This window comes from Mauremys reevesii, linkage group 11 (assembly GCF_016161935.1).
Source record: "Mauremys reevesii isolate NIE-2019 linkage group 11, ASM1616193v1, whole genome shotgun sequence".
In the NCBI taxonomy this organism is placed as follows: Eukaryota; Metazoa; Chordata; order Testudines; family Geoemydidae; genus Mauremys; species Mauremys reevesii.
In genome coordinates this window covers 27,794,246-27,812,805 of record NC_052633.1, presented here as the reverse complement: position 1 = coordinate 27,812,805, position 18,560 = coordinate 27,794,246, and the positions used below count along the sequence as shown (strand labels likewise).

Here is an 18,560-nt window from a genome sequence, read left to right as displayed (position 1 = left end):
CATCTAGTCCAGTCCCCTGCACTCATGGCCTGACTAAGTATTATTTAGACCATCCCTGACAGGTGTTCGGTAACCTGCTCTTAAAAATCTCCAATGATGGAGATTCCACAACCTTCCTAGGCAATTGATTCCAGTGCTTACCTACCCTGACACTTAGGAAGTTTTCCTAATGTCCAACCTAAACCTCCCTTGCTGCAATTTAAGCCCATTGCTTTTTGTCCTATCCTCAGTGGTTAAGAAGAACTATTTTTCTCCCTCTTCCTTGAAACAACCTTTTATATATTTGAAAACTGTTATCATGTCCTCTCTGTCCTCTCTTTTCCAGACTAAACAAACCCAATTTTTTCAGTCTTCCCTCATAGGTCATGTTTTCTAGACCTTTAATCATTTTTGTTGCTCTTCTCTGGACTTCCTCAAATTTGTCCACATCTTTCCTAAAAGGTGGCGCCCAGAATTGGACACAATACTTCAGTTGAGGCCTAATCAGCGCGGACTAGAGCGGAGGAATTAGTTCTCGTGTCTTGCTTACAACATTCCTACTAGTACATCCCAGAATGATGTTTCCTTTTTTTGCAACAGTGTTACACTGTCGACTCATATTTAGCTTGTGGTCCACTATGACCCCCAGATCTCTTTCCGCCGTGTTCCTTGCTAGGCAGTCATTTCCTATTTTGTACGTGTGCAACTGATTGCTCCTTCCTAAGTGGAGTATTTTGCATTTGTCCTTATTGAATTTCATCCTATTTACTTCAGACCATTTCTCCAGTTTGTCTAGATCATTTTGAATTATAATCCTATCTTCCAAAGCACTTGCAACCCCTCCTAGCTTGGTATCGTCCGCAAACTTTATAAATGTACTCTCTATGCCATTATCGAAATCATTGATGAAGATATTGAACAGAAGACCCAGAACTGATCTCTGCGGGACCCCACTCATTATGCCCTTCCAGCATGACTGTGAACCACTGATAACTACTCGCTGGGACCAGTTTTCCAACCTGTTATGCACCCTCCTCATAGTAGCTCCATCTAGGTTGCATTTCCCTAGTTTGTTTATGAGGTCATGCAAGACAGAATCAAAAGCTTTACTAAAGTCAAGATATACCACGTCTACCGCTTCCTCCCCATCCACAAAACTTGTTACCCTGTCAAAGAAAGCTATCAGGTTTGACACAATTTTGTTCTTGACATATCCATGCTGACTGTTACTTACCACCTTATTATGTTCTCAGTATTTGCAAATTGATTGCTTTATTATTTGCTCCATCTCTTTCCAGGTACAGAAGTTAAGCTGACTGGTCTGTAATTCCCTGGGTTGTCCTTATTTCCCTTTTTATAGATGGGCACTATATTTGCCCTTTTGCAGTCTTCTGGAATCTCTCCCGTCTTGCATGGCTTTTCAAAGATAATTGCTAATGGCTCAGATATCTCCTCAGTCAGCTCCTTGAGTATTCTAGAATGCATTTCATCAGGCCCTGGTGACTTGAAGACATCTAACTTGTCTAAGTAATTTTTTAACTTGTTCTTTCCCTATTTTATCCTCTGATTCTACCTCATCTTCACTAGCATTCACTTTGTTAGATGTCCAGTCACCAACCTTCTTGGTGAAAACCAAAACAAAGAAGTCATTAAGCCCCTCTGCCATTTGCACATTTTCTGTTATTGTTTTTGCCCCCTCATTGAGTAACGGGCCTACCCTGTCCTTGGTCTTCCTCTTGCTTCTAATGTATTTGTAGAATGTTTTTTTGTTATACATTATGTCTCTCGGTAGTTTGATCTTGTTTTGTGCCTTGGCCTTTCTAATTTTGTCCCTACATATGTATGTTATGTTTATATTCATCCTTTGTAATTTGACCTAGTTTCCACTTTATGTAGTAGTCTTTTTTGAGCTTCCGATCATTGAAAATCTCCTGGTTAAGCCAGGGTGGTCTCTTGCCATACTTCCTATCCTTCCTATGCAATGGGATAATTTGCTCTTATGCCCTTAATAATGTCTTTTGAAAAACTGCCAACTGTCTTCAGTTGTTTTTCCCCTTAGACTTGCTTCCCATGGGATCTTACCTACCAACTCCCTGAGTTTACTGAAGTCTGCCTTCTTGAAATCCATTGACTTTATTTTGCTGTTCTCTCTCCTACTACACCTTTATCCCTACATAACTCTGTCCTCGGGAGCCAAAAAATCTTACTGTGTAATAGGTGAAACTGCGTTATATCAAACTTGCTTTGATCCGCCGGAGAGCGCAGCCCTCCCCCCCCGAGCGCTGCTTTACCACGTTATATCCAAATTCGTGTTATATCGGGTTGCGTTATATTGGGGTATTAAGGTGTATTCCATACTTCTTGCATTAGTATACAGATCTAAGCTACTGATTTGATTTCCCCCACCGCCAGTTCTGTCTTTTCTCTCCCTTATCCCTGCTATAAGAAACCCATGCTCCACCCAAATTCTGATCCTTCTCTCAGGTCCCCATGTTTTTGACTTACTTGTGGGCTTTGGTCACCTGCCCCCTTCAAACCTAGTTTAAAGCCCTCCACTAGGTTAGCCAGTCTGTATCCAAATATGCTCTTCCCCTTCCTCGATAGGTGTACCCCATCTCTGCTTAGCAGTCTTCCTTCCTGGAACTGCATCCTGTGGTCAAGGAAGCCAAAGCCTTCCTGACGACATCATCTTCGCAGACAGGCAATCACCTCCAGGAGGCATCTGTCTCTGCCTGGGCCCCTACCCTTGACCGGAAGGATCAAAGAGAACACCACCTGTGCTCCCAACTCCTTCACCCTTATTCCCAGAGCCCTGTAGTCACTTCTGATCTGCTGAGGGTCATACCTCACAGTATCATTAGTGCCCACATGGATGAGTAGCATGGGGTAGTAGGGGAGCATGGGGATGATCCTTGACAATCCCTCTGTAACATCTCGGATACGGGTCCCTGGCAGGCAGCATACCTCCTGGGATGCCATGTCAGGATGACAGATGGGTGCCTCCAACCCCCTCAGAAGAGTCACCAACCACCACTACCCTACGTTTCCTTCGGGGAGTGGTGGCTGCGATCCTCCCAGCCTTGGGGGTATATGGCATTTCCTCCTCCACCTTTGGGGGTGACTGCTCATCTCTTGTTGCCAGGGCAGCATATCAGTTTTCCATCACCGTCGTGGGTGGGTTGGGAGTAGGGATGGAGCACTGCCTGCTGCCAAAAGTAACCAGGAGCCAGTGTCCTCCCTGTGACAGAGCCATATCCTCCTCTCTCGGTGGTGTGACAGCAGTCTTCTGTAGCTGTATAGTGTCCTCAGCCTTGGATGTCTCCCTATGAATACTCTCAAGGAATTGGGCACGGATGCTCCTCAGCGTAGCCACCTCCTCCTGTAGCTCTCCCACCGGCTTCCTGAGAGATTCCACCAGCAGGCACCTTTCACACTGGATGGTCCCCCCCAGCCTGGCTTTCTGTGAGTGGGAAATGCAGGCCCCAATCTCAGGAAATCCACACCAGGATCTGGGTAGAGGCATCCATGGTTAGGTTGTCTGCCGGATACAGGCTCAGGTGGAGGAGACAGGAGCAATGCTAGCAATGGCGATGTGGCCCTTCCTAACCATAGGGATTTTATTTCGTCTCCCTCCCACAAACCCCTTCTCAAACTCCCCTGTTTGTGATCCTCTCGTCGCTAGCTTCCCTTGGTCACTTAGTCTTTGGCTTTTAAGGCCTTCTCTCCTACGTCAGCCCTACCCCCTCATTAATCTCATAGGGGCAGGTGATCACGAGGCTGATCAAGGATGAGCCAGGGAACAAAGGAGCCTTTGTTCCCTGGCTCATCCTTGATCAGCCTCGTGATCACCTGCCCCTATGAGATTAATGAGGGGGTAGGGCTGACCAGACACACAATCCCAACTGACCCTAAAACTGAAATAACCTGAAAGAGAAAGAAAAAACACAAGCAGCCAAACAAACTCACTCACCCCAAGATTAGTACTCGCACCTTGTTTGTTCAGCAGGGGGATCGCCCCTTCTCAAACTGTCCTGTTTGCGGTCCCCTGTTCACTAGTTCCCCTTGATTGCTTAGCCTCTGGCTTTTAAGGCCTTCATGGACCAGGATCCTGTTGTGCTAGGCACTGTACAAATATAGACCAGAAAGACAGTTCCTGCCCCAAAGAGCTCACTGTCTATCCCTCTAAGTCATTTGTATTCTATCACATTTATTATTTATTTTTAATAATTATTAATTTATTAATTAAATTTATTGATTTATTAAAATAATTTTCAATGATTATTTATTTCCTCTTTTCTTTTATGCAGACACATTAGATGACCTGAAGAAGGCACATCAGGAGATAGAAAATTCAGAGAAGACCAAAATCAGGAAATAGACCATTTAAATTCTACATAGCAATGTGTGGCATTTGTTGTGTTGTCAGCTTGTCTGTTCAGCACACTGTTGGTGGGTTCTTCAAAGATGATCTGCTGTGCAACCTTAGAAGAAGAGGACCTAACAGCAGCCAGCATCTGATAAAGACTGTGTCTGATCTCTCCTACCAGTGTTTGTTTTCTGGCCATATACTTCACTTGAGGGGATTGATGACTCCCCAGCCTCTGACAGACATTGATAACAATGTGTTTCTTTGGAATGGAGAAGTCTTCAATGGAATTCACATAGGGACAGTAGAGAATGACACTCAAGTTATGTTTCATCATCTTTCATCATGTAGTAGTGAATCTGATATTTTGTCACTCTTCTCATCTGTTCAGGGTCCATGGTCTTTTATTTATTATCAAGCATCTAGACACTACTTGTGGTTTGGTAGGGATTATTTTGGTCGTCGTAGTTTGTTGTGGCAGTTTAATAATGAGCTAGACAGGGCTCTCTGTCTGTCGTCGGTAAGTGCTCTTTCTGACTCTGATAACCAATGGCAGGAAGTTCCAGCATCTGGAATTTACAAAATCGATCTCAAGGCCTGTGCTATATCTGAATCTTTGGTTTTAATATTATATCCCTGGAAATACCATTCCAGAGAAAATGCAATAGAAGAAACATTCCTCAGTGGCTTGGATCAGATTTCAAAAGATTTACCTGCCTATGTGTCTCTTACGATGAGTGAGTCAAAACTTTCTCTAATAACACCAGTTGTTCCTTTAAATAGGACAGTTCCTGAAACTTCAGTTGACTCTCATTGCCCTAATATTACTAATAGTTTAGTTACTGTAGAAGATCTTCATGGATTTCTTGCAGAAGAGCACAAGAAGAAATTGGTCCATCAGCTTATTGATGTTTTAAGTGAAGCAGTAAAGAGACGTGTTTTATATCTGTTTAGAGATACAGATGAGCTAACAGGAGAAATTCTGAGTATATCTACCAAGAAAGCACATGTTGCAATACTGTTTTCTGGTGGCATTGATTCTATGCTTATTGCAACCCTAGCTGATCGACATATTCCTTCGGAGGAACCAATTGATCTTCTTAATGTAGCCTTCATGATTAAAGAACAGACTAAACAAAGCAAGCAGAAAAAACAACATGAATTGCATTCTTGTCAGGAATGCTTTAAAAAACTTGATACTACACTTGTTGATAACTTGTCTCGCTTCAATGTGCCTGACAGAATCACTGGCAGGGCAGGACTGGAAGAACTAGAGACTATTAATCCTTCAAGAACTTGGAATTTTGTGGAAATTAATGTTACACTTGAGGAACTGAAAAGAATGAGACAACAGCGCATAAGCCACTTAGTTTATCCATTGGATACTGTTCTGGATGACAGCATTGGTTGTGCAGTTTGGTTTGCTTCCAGGGGAGAAGGTTTTATTACTACCCAGGGGGATGTAAAACCATATAAAAGTTCTGCAAAGGTATAAGATCTTCTTTGTCTGTCTTATACTTGGTCAATAAAAATAAGTATAGTGCAATTTAGCTTCAATAGTCAGTACAGAATAAATATCCAAGGTCACTGGAATATAAGTAAATTTTGCAGTTGTAATAAGTGCGTAACTGTCTGCAGTTCCAAAAATGCAGGACTTCTGCATTCAGTTCCTTGGCATGGAATTATTCTATTCCGTAAGCTTGAGTATACAGCAGTAGAACTGGGAAAGGCAGTACCTTCAGCCTGAAATATTCAATTTTTGAATTGATGTAGTAGAGAAGAATTGTACCATCAGATCTAGCCTAAACAGATTTGAAATTTTAAATCTGCAGAAAATTTAGTTAATCAGCATTGTTTTGTGCTGGTAGCCCACAAACCAGTAATTCCCACAATATCATTATTTGGGTTGGTATGTGCCCAAAAAATTGCTATTACTATTGAGGGGAGAGGATTGTTTTTTTGAAGGCTTCCGACATATTTTAAACAGTCATTTAAAGAGCAACTTTTCCCCTGTGTCCACCTGATATTTTTCTTGCTGTTTTGAAGGGGGCAACTTCTTTCAGTAATTTGATAGCCACTTCAAGAATTCTTTTCTTTCCTCCCATTTGTCTTTGGTAGCTAGGATGGAGAAAGAATTAATGTTTTTTAAAATAATGCTGCATATTTGGAGTTCACTTCTGCATCATCTTGGAGATTTATACTATTTGCTGCCAGTTAATGGGAATGTTTTAAATGGTTGGAGTCAAATAATAAAGGATTTAAAGCACAGTTGAATGGATTTTGCTTTATTTTTAGATTGTGCTACAACCTATAATGGCTTATCCATCAGAGTGGATCACCTAAAGATGTGGATACTGGTTTTATTTTAGTTGTCTTTCAAGTGACGTGATTTACTTAGCAGTTTTTCTCAATTTTTCAAAAAGTTCAAATTATTTTTTCCCTAAATAGGCTGAAATGGTTTATTATAACAGAGCAGGTTTTTTGTTTTTCTTTAATGAGTTAAAGCCTGAGGGTATACTGTTCAGGTCTGATCCTGCTCCAATTTAAATCAGAGTTCCCAGTGACTTCAATGGGAACAAGATCAGGCCCTATAAAAATTAATAAATGCAGGCTTATTCTATTATGTTAATCTAACTGTGTTTGAATATATTTATTGGGTTTATTTTCAGATTGTTACAGTTGAATATTTTGAGAATTTATAACATGTTTTCCCCCCTTTAATTAGAGTTCCTAGATAAATAATAAAATACCACTTTTTATACTCTTCTGTAGGTTGTGCTTACAGGAATTGGAGCAGATGAGCAGCTTGCAGGCTATTCCCGACATCGTGTTTGCTTCAGAAAATATGGTTTAGATGGCTTGAATAAGGAACTAGGAATGGAGCTGGCTCGCATTTCTTCTAGAAATCTTGGCCGGGATGACAGGATTATTGGAGATCATGGAAAAGAAGCAAGGTAGCACTGTTTTAACATGCAGCAAATCGTTTCAACTCAGAACTCCATTTCTAGCACTTCAGTGGAATTTTAAATCAAAATTGTCATGTCTTAATTTTTTAAAAATTCCATGAGGACATTTGTTGTGTGTGTACAGACATTGGGCCTGTACTAATTTAAAGTGCTTACAGTACCCCTTAAGAAGACATAGCAACTTGAAAATCACATTTTCACCTGAAAGTTTTACTTCCAGTCTCGTGTTAGTATGATGACATTACCCTCACATTTGAGGTGACATCACCTGCACACTGTGGTGGTTCTTGGGGTACCCAGGACTTTGAGCCACCTTGTTACCCCTTTGCCTGCAGCAAGAGAGAGACTTGCTGGTGCTTAACCATTGTAGTGTTAATCAGCTTCCTGGCACCTCCCAGTCTGTTAGCCACTCAAACAGTCTCCTCTGGACCGTGCTAGTCCGCCCCTCCCTTTGCTTTAACAATAGGTCCACCCCATCCCCATGCCCCTTTGAAGTGTTTCCCTGTTGATATCTTGCCCCTCTCACTAGCTACTCACAGAAATATCAGGTTTGCTATCCCCCAGGAGACAGTGTGTATATATGAGGTTGTTTGATTCAACTGAGGATCAGCTCATATATATCATCACAGCACTGCAATATATTTATAGTGAAAACAATCATAAATTTATTATCAAAGGCTAAGATTTAAGAGACAGTGAGTAAGGTAACTATATACAACTCCATACACACTTTCTAGAGACTAACCTTAACTTTAACAGTCTAACCATCTGTCTAAACGCAGTCTTCTCTCTCCTAAATGTCCTTTACAGTGCTGCCAAGCAGGGCAGTTTGGGATCCTGTTTTCAGGAATATGCCCAATTACTCCCTCAGATGCAGGATAAAGAGATGTCCTAGTGTCTTCTCCTTGTATCCACCAAAATTAATTGTTGGCCCCCAGAGTCAGGATGACTCCTACCTTCTTCCTCCCCTGAGTTTTATTCCTTAGTGTGCTGACTTTATGTTGTTTTCACATTCTTGTGTTGACTTCATATGCAAAACTGGCTTCTATTGTGTTGGCTTACAAAGGCAGATGTGAATATACATCCTTTGTCTGGTAGAAATCTGTTTATCAACACTGCCTGGATTCAGACTTTTTTAGGAACATATTTTCAGGTCGTGAGAGAGTGAGTTTATGTGTGTGTGCGTGTACCCATTTCACAACTATATTAATGACCAGTGTGATCCTGGCATTCATTTAAGATCCTACATTACATCATTTATGGATAAATACCATGAATGCGGTGTGAAGGCCAATACTATAATGGTGCTCAAAAGGGAGCTAGATAGATTCATGGAAGATAGGTCCATCAATGGCTATTGGCCAGGATGGGCAGGAATGGTTTCCCTAGCCTCTGTTTGCCGGAAGCTGGGATTGGGTGACAGCATGGATCACTTGATGATAACCTGTCTGTTCATTCCCTTTGGGGCACCTGCCATTGGCCACTGTTAGAGGACAGGATACTGGGCTTGATGGACCTTTGGTCTGACCCAGTAGGGCCATTCTTATGTGATAGGTATAGTGAGCTTGTGTGGCCGGTTGGGAGTTACTGTTGGAAAACAGGAGTTCTTAGGGTCTCACACACTTTCCCCCAGGTTTAGTATAACAGGAACAGCAGTAGCAAAGCTTAAACTGAAGAGGCAGCAGACAGATATGTCCAGAGGGAGGAAGGAGATGCCTGAGCATTTTTGGTGTTGCTCTTGGCCCAAAAGACTTCCAAACCTCAGGAAGGGAGCAGAATTTTTTTTAATCCATACATGCTGTTAGGTGTTCTTATAGAAACCTGAATTATTTAGTTGATTTTGTCACTTTATAGGGGATCATTCATTGTTCTGCATAAAGTCTACATAATCTACAATACATGCAACTTCTTGCAGCCATTATTCCTGACTGTGAAACAGCAGCGGCTGCCCTTCCACACCTCTCCACTAGAGTTTCTAACCATTAGATTGGTATAGCCTAGATCGGGGTGGGCAAACTTTTTGGGCCGAGGGCCACATCTGGGTGGGGAAATTGTATGCAGGGCCAGGGCAGGGGGTTGGGGTGTGAGAGGGAGTGTGGCGTGTTGGAGGGGGTGCAGTGCAGTGCAAAGAATTGGGGCAGAGGAAGGGTGTAGGGTGTATGAGGGGGCTCAGGGAAGAGGGTTGGGATGCAGGAGGGGTGCGGAGTGCAGGAGGGGGCTCAGAGCAGGGGTGCAGGAGGGGTGTGGACTGCGGAAGGGGGCTCAGGGCAGGAGGTTGGGGTGCAGGAGGCGCATGGGATGTGGCAGGGGGTTGGGGTGCACAGGGGTGCAGGGTGCAGCAGGAAGCTCAGGGCAGGAGGGGTGTGAGATGTCCCCGGGGGCTTAGGGCAGGGAGTTGGGGGGCGGGCTGCAGGAGGGGTTCGGGCTCTGGCCCAGCACTGTTTACCTAAAGCAGCTCTGGGGTGGCAACGGCACGCAATGGGGCCAGCGCAGGCTCCCTGCATGCCTGCCCTGTCCCCGGCCCCGCACCACTCCAGGAAGCCCTGCAGCCCCTGGAGGAGGGGAGGCGGAGGGCTCTGCATGCACTGCCCTTGCTGCACCTCCAGGTACCTCCCCCGAAGCTCCCATTGGCCACGGTTCCTCGTTCCCGGCCCATGGGAGCTGCGGGTGGGGGCGGTGCCTGGAGGCAAGGGCAATGCACGGAGCCCTCTGTCGCCTTCTCCCTTCCCCGGGACTTCAGGGACATGGCGCCGACCGCTTCTGAGAGCAGTGCGGGGCCTGCGGCACTCCCCTGGCCTAGATTCAGTAGCCCCACTTTAATTTACACAGAAACAAAGCATCTCCTTTCATGCCTGTTTGACCCACCTAATCATCCCACCATTGGAGTTAAGTGATAGTCTGGAGGTTTTTGCATATTAACTCTGCACTGGGGAGAATTTCTTTCTGTATAGTAAACTGAAAAAATGGATCTTAGGTCACCAATCGTGATTTTGTGACTAGCAGAAAATGTGTAATATCTTGGGCTGGGGGGAGTGACCTATGGAGTTATAAATCTATGATACATGTGAAAGGATCTTTAAGAAGGAAGTACCCTTTTAGCAAAGTAAAAACTGACAGTAGGCATTTAAATTTTTGTGATTTTTTTTTCCCCTTTAGCATGATGTCACAAAATTTTCAGTCTAAATATGTTTTATTTCATAGAATCATAGATTATTAGGCTTGGAAGGGACCTTAGGAGGTAATTTAGTCCGACCCCCTGCTCAAAGCAGGACCAGTCCCCAACTGGCCCTCTGAAGGATTGACCTCACAATCCTGGGTTTAGCAGGCCAATGCTCAAACCACTGAGCTATCCCAGTGTAGCTGTATACTAAGGTTAACGTTTAAAAATCCTCTGATCTTAGAAAACATTCTATTTATAAACAACGCTGCACCTACATCATTTATGTTTTCTGTCTTCCATGTATCTTTATTGGTGGTGACGAGAGCTGTGCATAAAAACAGAAATTCTGTCATTTGCTCCTATTTAAGTACAAATTATTTTTCTTGGGCAAGACTTTTAAAACTTCAAATCAGATAAGTTTTAAATGAAGTTTCTTATGGATGTGTATTGCTGTTTCAATCTTTTATTTCCCCAAGACTCCACAACACTTCTGTTTTTCTCACACTACATTAACACCAAGATTTGTGTTGCATCTCCTTCTAGGAATGGATATTGGCTGGAAAGTCCAAATTTTCTACAGATCACTATAGTGTGAATTGAGTATTCTAAAAATCAGTTGTCTCGTACACTACACATTTGTTTGAGTTTAAATGTTGTCAAGGTAACAGTTTTTCACAATATTTTCTGTTTAGATTTCCTTTCCTTGATGAAGATGTTGTTTCGTTTCTTAACTCTCTGCCTGTTTCGGAAAAAGCAGACTTGACTCTACCTCGAGGAATTGGTGAGAAATTACTTTTGCGCCTGGCAGCTAAGGAGCTTGGACTCACGGCCTCTGCTATTCTGCCAAAGAGGGCCATGCAGTTTGGAACCCGGATTGCAAAAATGGAAAACAGCAGTGAAAAGGCATCTGATAAATGCAGCAGACTTCAGTCAGTTTCAGTAGACTAACTTATGAGGCTGCAATTGAAGGTTTGTTCACAGCACATCTTATGGGAAATTTATGGTTAAAATTTTGTATTTTATTATGTGTGGATATTCAATAAATCCTCAACATTTTTGAATTGTGTTTTATTTACTGGTTTTAATCAGTTTAACTGTAATTACACCTTGTACTGTATATCACGTACATTCCGTCCTTTTATCAATATTGCATTGTCCATTTGAAATGTACTCTACATTTAACATTTTAATTGTTAGTATTATATATTTTAAAAATGAAACTCTCTAAGAAATTCTTAGTTCAAGATACTAAAAAGTCCATGTCAGAACAGTGATTGTTAGGATTAGGGAAAACTCAAGATTTAATACAAGTAATATAATTCTCATCTGGTTTATAATATAGAGAGATACTCATTAAGTGAATGTCTATATCACTATTGTTTAGGAGTGATGTGATGGTAAGAAAGTATTATGAACAATGTACATCATACAAATCCATGTTTCTTCCATTGTAACTTTATTTTATTTGTTTTACAATGACAGCCATGCTGATTAGGATAGACCAGGGATAGGCAACCTATGGCACGGGTGCCGAAGGCGGAACGCGAGCTGATTTTCAGTGGCACTCACACTGCCTCGGTCCTGGCCACTGGTCCGGGGGGCTCTGCATTTTATTTAATTTTAAATGAAGCTTCTTAAACATTTTAAAAACCTTATTTACTTTACATACGACAATAGTTTAGTTATATATTATAGACTTATAGAAAGAGACCTTCTAAGAACGTTAAAATGTATTACTGGCATGCAAAACCTTAAATTAGAGTGAATAAATTAAGACTCGGCACATCGCTTCTGAAAGGTTGCCAACCCCTGGGATAGACTGTCAAGCACAAATGAGAAAGTGACCATAAATACTTGTGGAAAGGGAATGCCTGAAATTCAAAAGGGGAAGAGAGGGGTGACAAATAATTTTTAAACCATGTGTTAAATGTGTCTCTCTGTACCCCAAACTGTACATAAATTAAGGCTGTGTGACAGAGTGTATACCCCATCCTGGCTCTGAAAGATGCCAATTAACATCTGCCTGCACCAAAGGGTGGACCAGGCCTAATTAAAGATGCACCCCAGCTGGGCAAGGATGATGATAAAGAAAGGAAGCACAGTATTAGGAGGACTGTAGGGAAGGAACTGTATAGTTCTTCTCTGGGGAGTGGAAAGTGGGAGGCTTAAGGAAAATACCTAGGGGCAGATTTGATTTTGGGATTGGGAAATCTGGGAAGAAGTGGGAGAGATCTAATAAATAGGCAGGATCTGGAATTCAAGGGAAAGAGTCCAGGAAGATATTCAGTGGAGGAATAGAGCAAGGGAAATTTAGAGTTGTGAAAAGTTGAGATGGAAGAAGTTGGTTTAGGATTTTATTGGGAGATTAAGCGTCCTAGGAATCCCAGCTCTGAAAAAAGGCTGAAATTAGAGGCTGTGGAGAGGCCTGCTGACAGGCTATAGTAGGAAGAAGTCCAGGGAGGCAACAGCAAGGACTCTACAGAATGCTGGTTATAGGGTACCTGGATGGGAGCCCTATATAATGGGAGGGCTTTCGTTCCCCTCCTAGCCGCTGGGGAAGGGGGTGAGTGAGACCCCTGCTGTAGTGTAGGGGGTAAGATTTTAAAGCCCTGAGAATAGTTCAGAGTTATTGTTGGACTCTGTTACCTTAGAATCAGTGGGATTAAACATGAGGGGGCCAGAGATTTGAGTCGAGAGGATGCCCATAGTGCTGGAATAGCTGCGAGCAAAAAAGCACTAGATGAGAGCCTAGCTACCGGGGCGGGTTTGCGAGCAGTGCTGTTGGAGCGCTAATTCCGTGTTGTGCAATTTTCCCATTTTGACTCGAGTTGAAGTGTGCAGCTACTGGTTGTATAGTGTTAACGGGATCCCTGCATTCAGCGAGTCGCCCCGCCACAGTTATTCCTGCTGCCACTTGTTTAATTTCATCAAAGATTAATTGGGGTGATGTGTGATGAGGGATAAATTATTCCTAACGTCCCCCCCTCCCTCCCCGCCGGGAAGCGGGCGCAGGCGGTCCGCCGGGTACGGATTCCCTCAGAAGCGGGCAGAAGGCGGTGCCCTCGTTTAGAAGGGCGCACTGGCCGCTTCCCGGGTGGCTATGATGTCCCCGCCCCACTGCACGAAATGGAGAAGCCGGCACTAGCCACTGCCCCCGCCTGGGCCCGGCGCGCAGCCCCGACTCTCGCGCGCTCTCCCTCGCGGGGACACGCTCCGGCCGCGGGCACGACCACCGCGTCGTGCACAGCTCCCCCTGCGGGGGTTGCCAAGGGGGAGCGGCGGCGGCGTCCCGCGTTGCTAAGGTTCCCGCCAGGCCAGGCGCCGCGCGCGCTTCCCCCGGTTGGGCCGCGGGACTCCCTCCCTTCGCCGCCACGACTGGCCAGAGCGGAGCCTGGCCCCCTATGGAAGCTCCCACCTCGCCGCCAGGCTGGTGAGCCGGAGGGCAGGGACCCGCGGGAGGAGGAGGAGGAGAGCTGGGGGAGAAGCCCGGCGTGGGACCCCCGGGGGCGCCGCTCTGTGCGGGGGACGGTGCTGTCTGTGTCCCTGGAGGCAGGAGGTTGCCAACCGATACCTCATTCAGCCACCCGGACTGGGAAGGCGGTTGAGGCGGTGCTGCCCCCGCCCCCAGATGCCTCCAAATTGGTTGCTTTTTTACCCAATGCCTAACTGGCCAGTGGAACTCATTGCCACAATATGATGGAGACTAAGAGTTTAACAGGATTCCAAAAACAGTTCAGTGTCGGTGTGGCTACCAATGGCTGTAGTTATAATAGTGACCAGCAACAATAAACAAGTTTTAGAAGCTGTATAAATCTCCAAGCTTCCAGACATTAGCTAATTTCTAACTGTTGAGGATTAGGAGGAAATTTATGTGGGAGCAGATTATCCCATAATGTCTCCTCCAGAGTTTCTTGCACCTTCCTCTGAAGGAGCTGGTACTGGACACAGTTGGAGACAGCATATATATATTTAATTAGTGGTCTGATCCAGTGTGACAATTCCTATGGTTTATGTTTTATTTACTCTTTCTGTTACAGTATATATTTTTAGAGGTTACTTGTAACAATAGTAAATTCAAAGTCATAAATTGAAATGTGATTCTTTTTTTCCCAAGAGGGATTTTCTTTCAAAATCATGAACTCCCTCCCGGATTTTTAAAGGACTATTAAAGATAAGTTTTAAAATGCTAGTGTTAATTTTCATGTCACTCCAAAGCCCTGCCAGAATTACACTGCTGTAACTATTGTGATCTAAATAATCTCTATTTTTTCAGTAGGTGGTTCTAGAGCTTCTGCACTTCCAAAATTAAAATTTCACCACTTGCTAGGTTTTCTGGGTGTAGGATTTCTCTTTTTGGATGCTCAAGTGACTGTCACTCTGTTATTCTGGGTTCTGTGTAAGACAGGACTTACGTCCTGAATCTGTAGGGAGTTATGTTTCCATAAACAGCTTGAATGAGCGATCCCCTACAGGAAGAAGGATTAGCATGTAGAAAGTGAGAGTTCAAAGGGACAATGTGGGAATGAGTGGTTTCTTGCCGTATTCAAGACCCTGCATAGGAAGAAGATAAGAAATGATACATTTCTTTTATGTCATGCGAATCTGGTGGTCCTGTTTATGAGATACATAATAATGTATGCCTTGGGTAGTAAATGGTGTTTAGTGTTTGCTCTGTATTAGAAAACACCATGTGAAGATTTGAGAATTCATTCGCAGGTGTTCCGTGCATTACAAACAAAGACATAGTCCCTGCCTTATAGGGTAATCTGAAAGAAAGGAATTTAAAATGTTGATATTTAAATTATCATTACTAGACTTCATCTTCAACAACCATTTCAGAGTAATGGGGCAGTGACACTTGCCCAGAGAAATTGTTTCTGTCTGTCTGTAAATATCACTGCATTGATTTGTACTTTTTCACAGTTGAAGGTTGTTTTTCCAGCCATGAGGGTCATATTGTTTTTTTTAAATGACATCTTAGATCAGGCGTCGGCAACCTTTCAGAAGTGGTGTGCCAAGTCTTCATTTATGCACTCTAATTTAAGGTTTCGTGTGTCAGTAAAACATTTTAACATTTTTAGAAGGTCTCTTTCTATAAGTCTATAATATATAACTAAACTATTGTTGTATGTAAAGTAATTAAGGTTTTTAAAAAGTTTAAGAAGCTTCATTTAAAATTAAATTAAAATGCAGAGCCCCCCGGACCAGTGGTCAGGACCCAAGCAGTGTGAGTGCCACTGAAAATCAGCTCGCGTGCCACCTTCAGCACACATGCCATAGGTTGCCTACCCCTGTCTTAGATTCTAAAGCACAAAATGCCTGGCTCCATAAATACATATTTTTTAAAAGTTCACTTGGTTATTGCAAGTTGGCCCAATTCAATCCTTGGATATCATAGGCAAAATGAAGTTCTTGGTTCAAGGAAAATAACATTTTAAAAAATGTGTTGCCTTGAAATAGCTTGGAACACCTCATGTATGCTGTAGTATATTTTAATCTTGTTAGTAAAGAAAGTCATTTTTCTTAAAAATATTAATACCTAATTAAATAACTATTATTCTTATTTGTCTTATGTTTCTGTAAGTATTTAATTTTAGACACTGCAGAAAGGAACGATTGGAGAATGCTGAGGTCTGTCAAAAAAACATTACCTAGAAATGAACAAGGAGATGAGACAACCTACTTAGCAAATTTAGCAGTACAGAGAAATGCCAGTGCCTTCTTTGACAAATTTGACCGAAGTGAATTACAGGAATTACTTACCACTACCTCTTGTAGCTGGCTGGCTTCTAAAGATGACCTCCGCCTGCCATTAGAACTTCCCAGTGGACTTATGGGTCAGCTAAAAAACATAAGTTCCCCAACTGCAATTTTCCTAGCACCAGTGGTGCCAGATGTACCTTTGGACTGTAAAGAAGTTCATCAGATTGTGAGAGAATTGGCTGTAGGAATTTACTGTTTAAACCAAATTCCTTCCATCAGCTTAGATTCCAATTACGATCACAGCACATCTTGTCAGCTTCCTCCAGCTTACATTGACACCAGAATTGGACAAATCTTGATCAGCGTTGACTACATGTTAAAAGCACTGTGGCATGGTGTGTATATGCCCAAAGAGAAGCGTGTCAGGTTCTCTGAATTGTGGCGTTCTAGTATGGATATTGATATGGATGGGAATCCGCAAACAGAAAAAAATATTTTTTCAGAGTTTTGTTCAGCAGGTGAGTAAAAAACCAGTTATTTTCTTCTGGTATTTTCAGCCACTATAGCCCATTTAAAGAAAAATAATCTTACAAGTGATAAGTACTTAGCATATTCCTAAGAGCTAGGGGTCATTATCTGAAAAAACAAGAGATTGCTGGATAATATGAAAAGTCATCAAGTTGGAAACTAAAAAAAAATACTTCAAAGATCATTTTTTTCAAAATGGTGTTGAGACTGGTATTAAGCAGCTAGATTTTCAAAAGTGGTCAACACTCTGTAGTTTCATTTCAGGGAAGTTAATGCTTCAGGGTGCTGAACCCTTCTGAAAATATGGCTCTAAATACTTGGAAAAAAGTTTGTATGTATTTTTTTTACAAAGGGTTTTTTAGATCACAACTTTGGCTTTATTATTAAGAATTAAAATTAGCTACTCTTTTAATATATAACAAATAAGACTGGGCTAAAATTAAAAAAAAATCTTCTAAACAAAAGACAAAAAACACCTGAGAGAAATCCTGTGGCTCTCACAAATATATCTCAAGAACAGCTGATGGTAGAGATTGCTAATGAAATATAGAACCAGGGTCACTGGTTAAAATCCAGCTCAGTTTCATATTGATTTAATGCGGCTCTCAATCTTTCCAGACTACTGTACCCCTTTCAGTCTTGTGAACCCCCAAGTTTCACCTCCCTTAAAAAGTACTAGCTTATAAAATCAGACATAAAAATACAAGTGTCACAGCACACTATTACTGAAAAATTGCTTGCATTCTCATTTTTATCAAATAATTATAAAATAAATCAAATGGAATATAAATATTGTACTTACATTTCAGTGTATAGTATATAGAGTGGTATAAACAAGTCATTGTATGAAATTTTAGTTTGTACTGACTTCACTAGTGCTTTTAATGTAGCCCAGGGGTCGGCAACCTCTGGCACCCTGGCTGGCCGAGCCAGTTTGTTGACCTGCCGCATCGGCAGGTTCGGCCGATCGCGGCTCCCACTGGCTGTGGTTCACCACTCCAGGCCAATGGGGGTGGTGGGAAGCCGTGGCCAGCACATCACTCGGCCCGCGCTGCTTCCCGCCGCCCCCATTGGCCTGGGACAGTGAACTGCGGCCAGTGGGAGCTGCGATCGGCCGAACCTGCCGATGCGGCAGGTAAACAAATTGGCCCGACCTGCCCCGCCAGGGTCCTTACCCTGGTGAGATGTGTGCCAGAGGTTGCCGCCCCCTGACATAGCCTGTTGCAAAACTAGGTAAATATCTAGATGAGTTGATGTACCGCCTGGAAGATTTCTGCCTACCCCCACAGGTCCATGTACCCCTGGTTGAGAAATTAGTTGGTGCCTTAATCCAGTTTCTAGTGACAAGTATACACATTACAAAATCATGCCCAGTGTTGGCAGTAATCACCTGATCCAAATCCTATTAAAATCAATGGGAGACTTTCCAGTGACTTAAATGGGAATCAGAGCAGGTCATAACTGGCAGTCTCAGCAGGGAGGAACTCTCTCACCCCTACTGGTAGTCCCATCAGAACAAGAACAAGACCACTGCCAAGGGAGTGGGGAGGAGTGTGCTGCAGCTACAGCTCTGACTATTGTGTAGCTAAGTAGAGGGATTCATTTTTCCAGGGCTATTTGGCATTTTCATGAGCACTAAATTTATTCGAGAAAAAGATATCAGGATGCCCAGTGTATCCACTAGAGCACTGAGGAAAAGGAGCAGCTCTTACTGGGAAATTCACTAATTCCCCCCCCCCCCCGATATAGTTAAACTGCAGTCTGATTTGATACAATTTTGTATATAACAGCAAGGTGATGTTTAATATGTTAATATAAAGATCAGTACAATTCTGCAATGTAAAAAATAAAAATATAC

General features: G+C 42.9%; 2 protein-coding genes across 13 annotated transcripts in view; both read left to right on the top strand.

The window, feature by feature from the left end:
• The window catches only part of ASNSD1 (asparagine synthetase domain containing 1), an 84,164-nt gene extending 67,987 nt beyond the window's left edge, over positions 1–16,177 (top strand). For 7 of the 8 annotated variants that reach the window (XM_039494350.1, XM_039494352.1, XM_039494351.1 and 4 more), the window contains 3 exons: positions 4,287–5,834; positions 7,118–7,299; positions 11,164–11,560. In XM_039494350.1, the coding sequence (XP_039350284.1) occupies positions 4,380–5,834; positions 7,118–7,299; positions 11,164–11,419 (1,893 nt within the window). In that variant the 5' untranslated portion in view covers positions 4,287–4,379 and the 3' untranslated portion in view covers positions 11,420–11,560. Of the gene's footprint in view, positions 1–4,286; positions 5,835–7,117; positions 7,300–11,163; positions 11,561–16,055 lie in introns of those variants that run through there. The other variant, XM_039494347.1, reaches the window with a different exon arrangement.
• Positions 11,321–18,560, top strand: part of ANKAR (ankyrin and armadillo repeat containing) — a 52,228-nt gene continuing 44,988 nt past the window's right edge. For all 5 annotated transcript variants that reach the window (XR_005586142.1, XM_039494335.1, XM_039494339.1 and 2 more), the window contains exons 1-2: positions 11,321–11,440; positions 16,056–16,692. Coding sequence is in view for 4 of the 5 variants with exons in the window: in XM_039494335.1 (XP_039350269.1) it covers positions 11,423–11,440; positions 16,056–16,692 (655 nt within the window). In the remaining variant the exon portion in view is untranslated. The remainder of the gene's footprint in view (positions 11,441–16,055; positions 16,693–18,560) is intronic.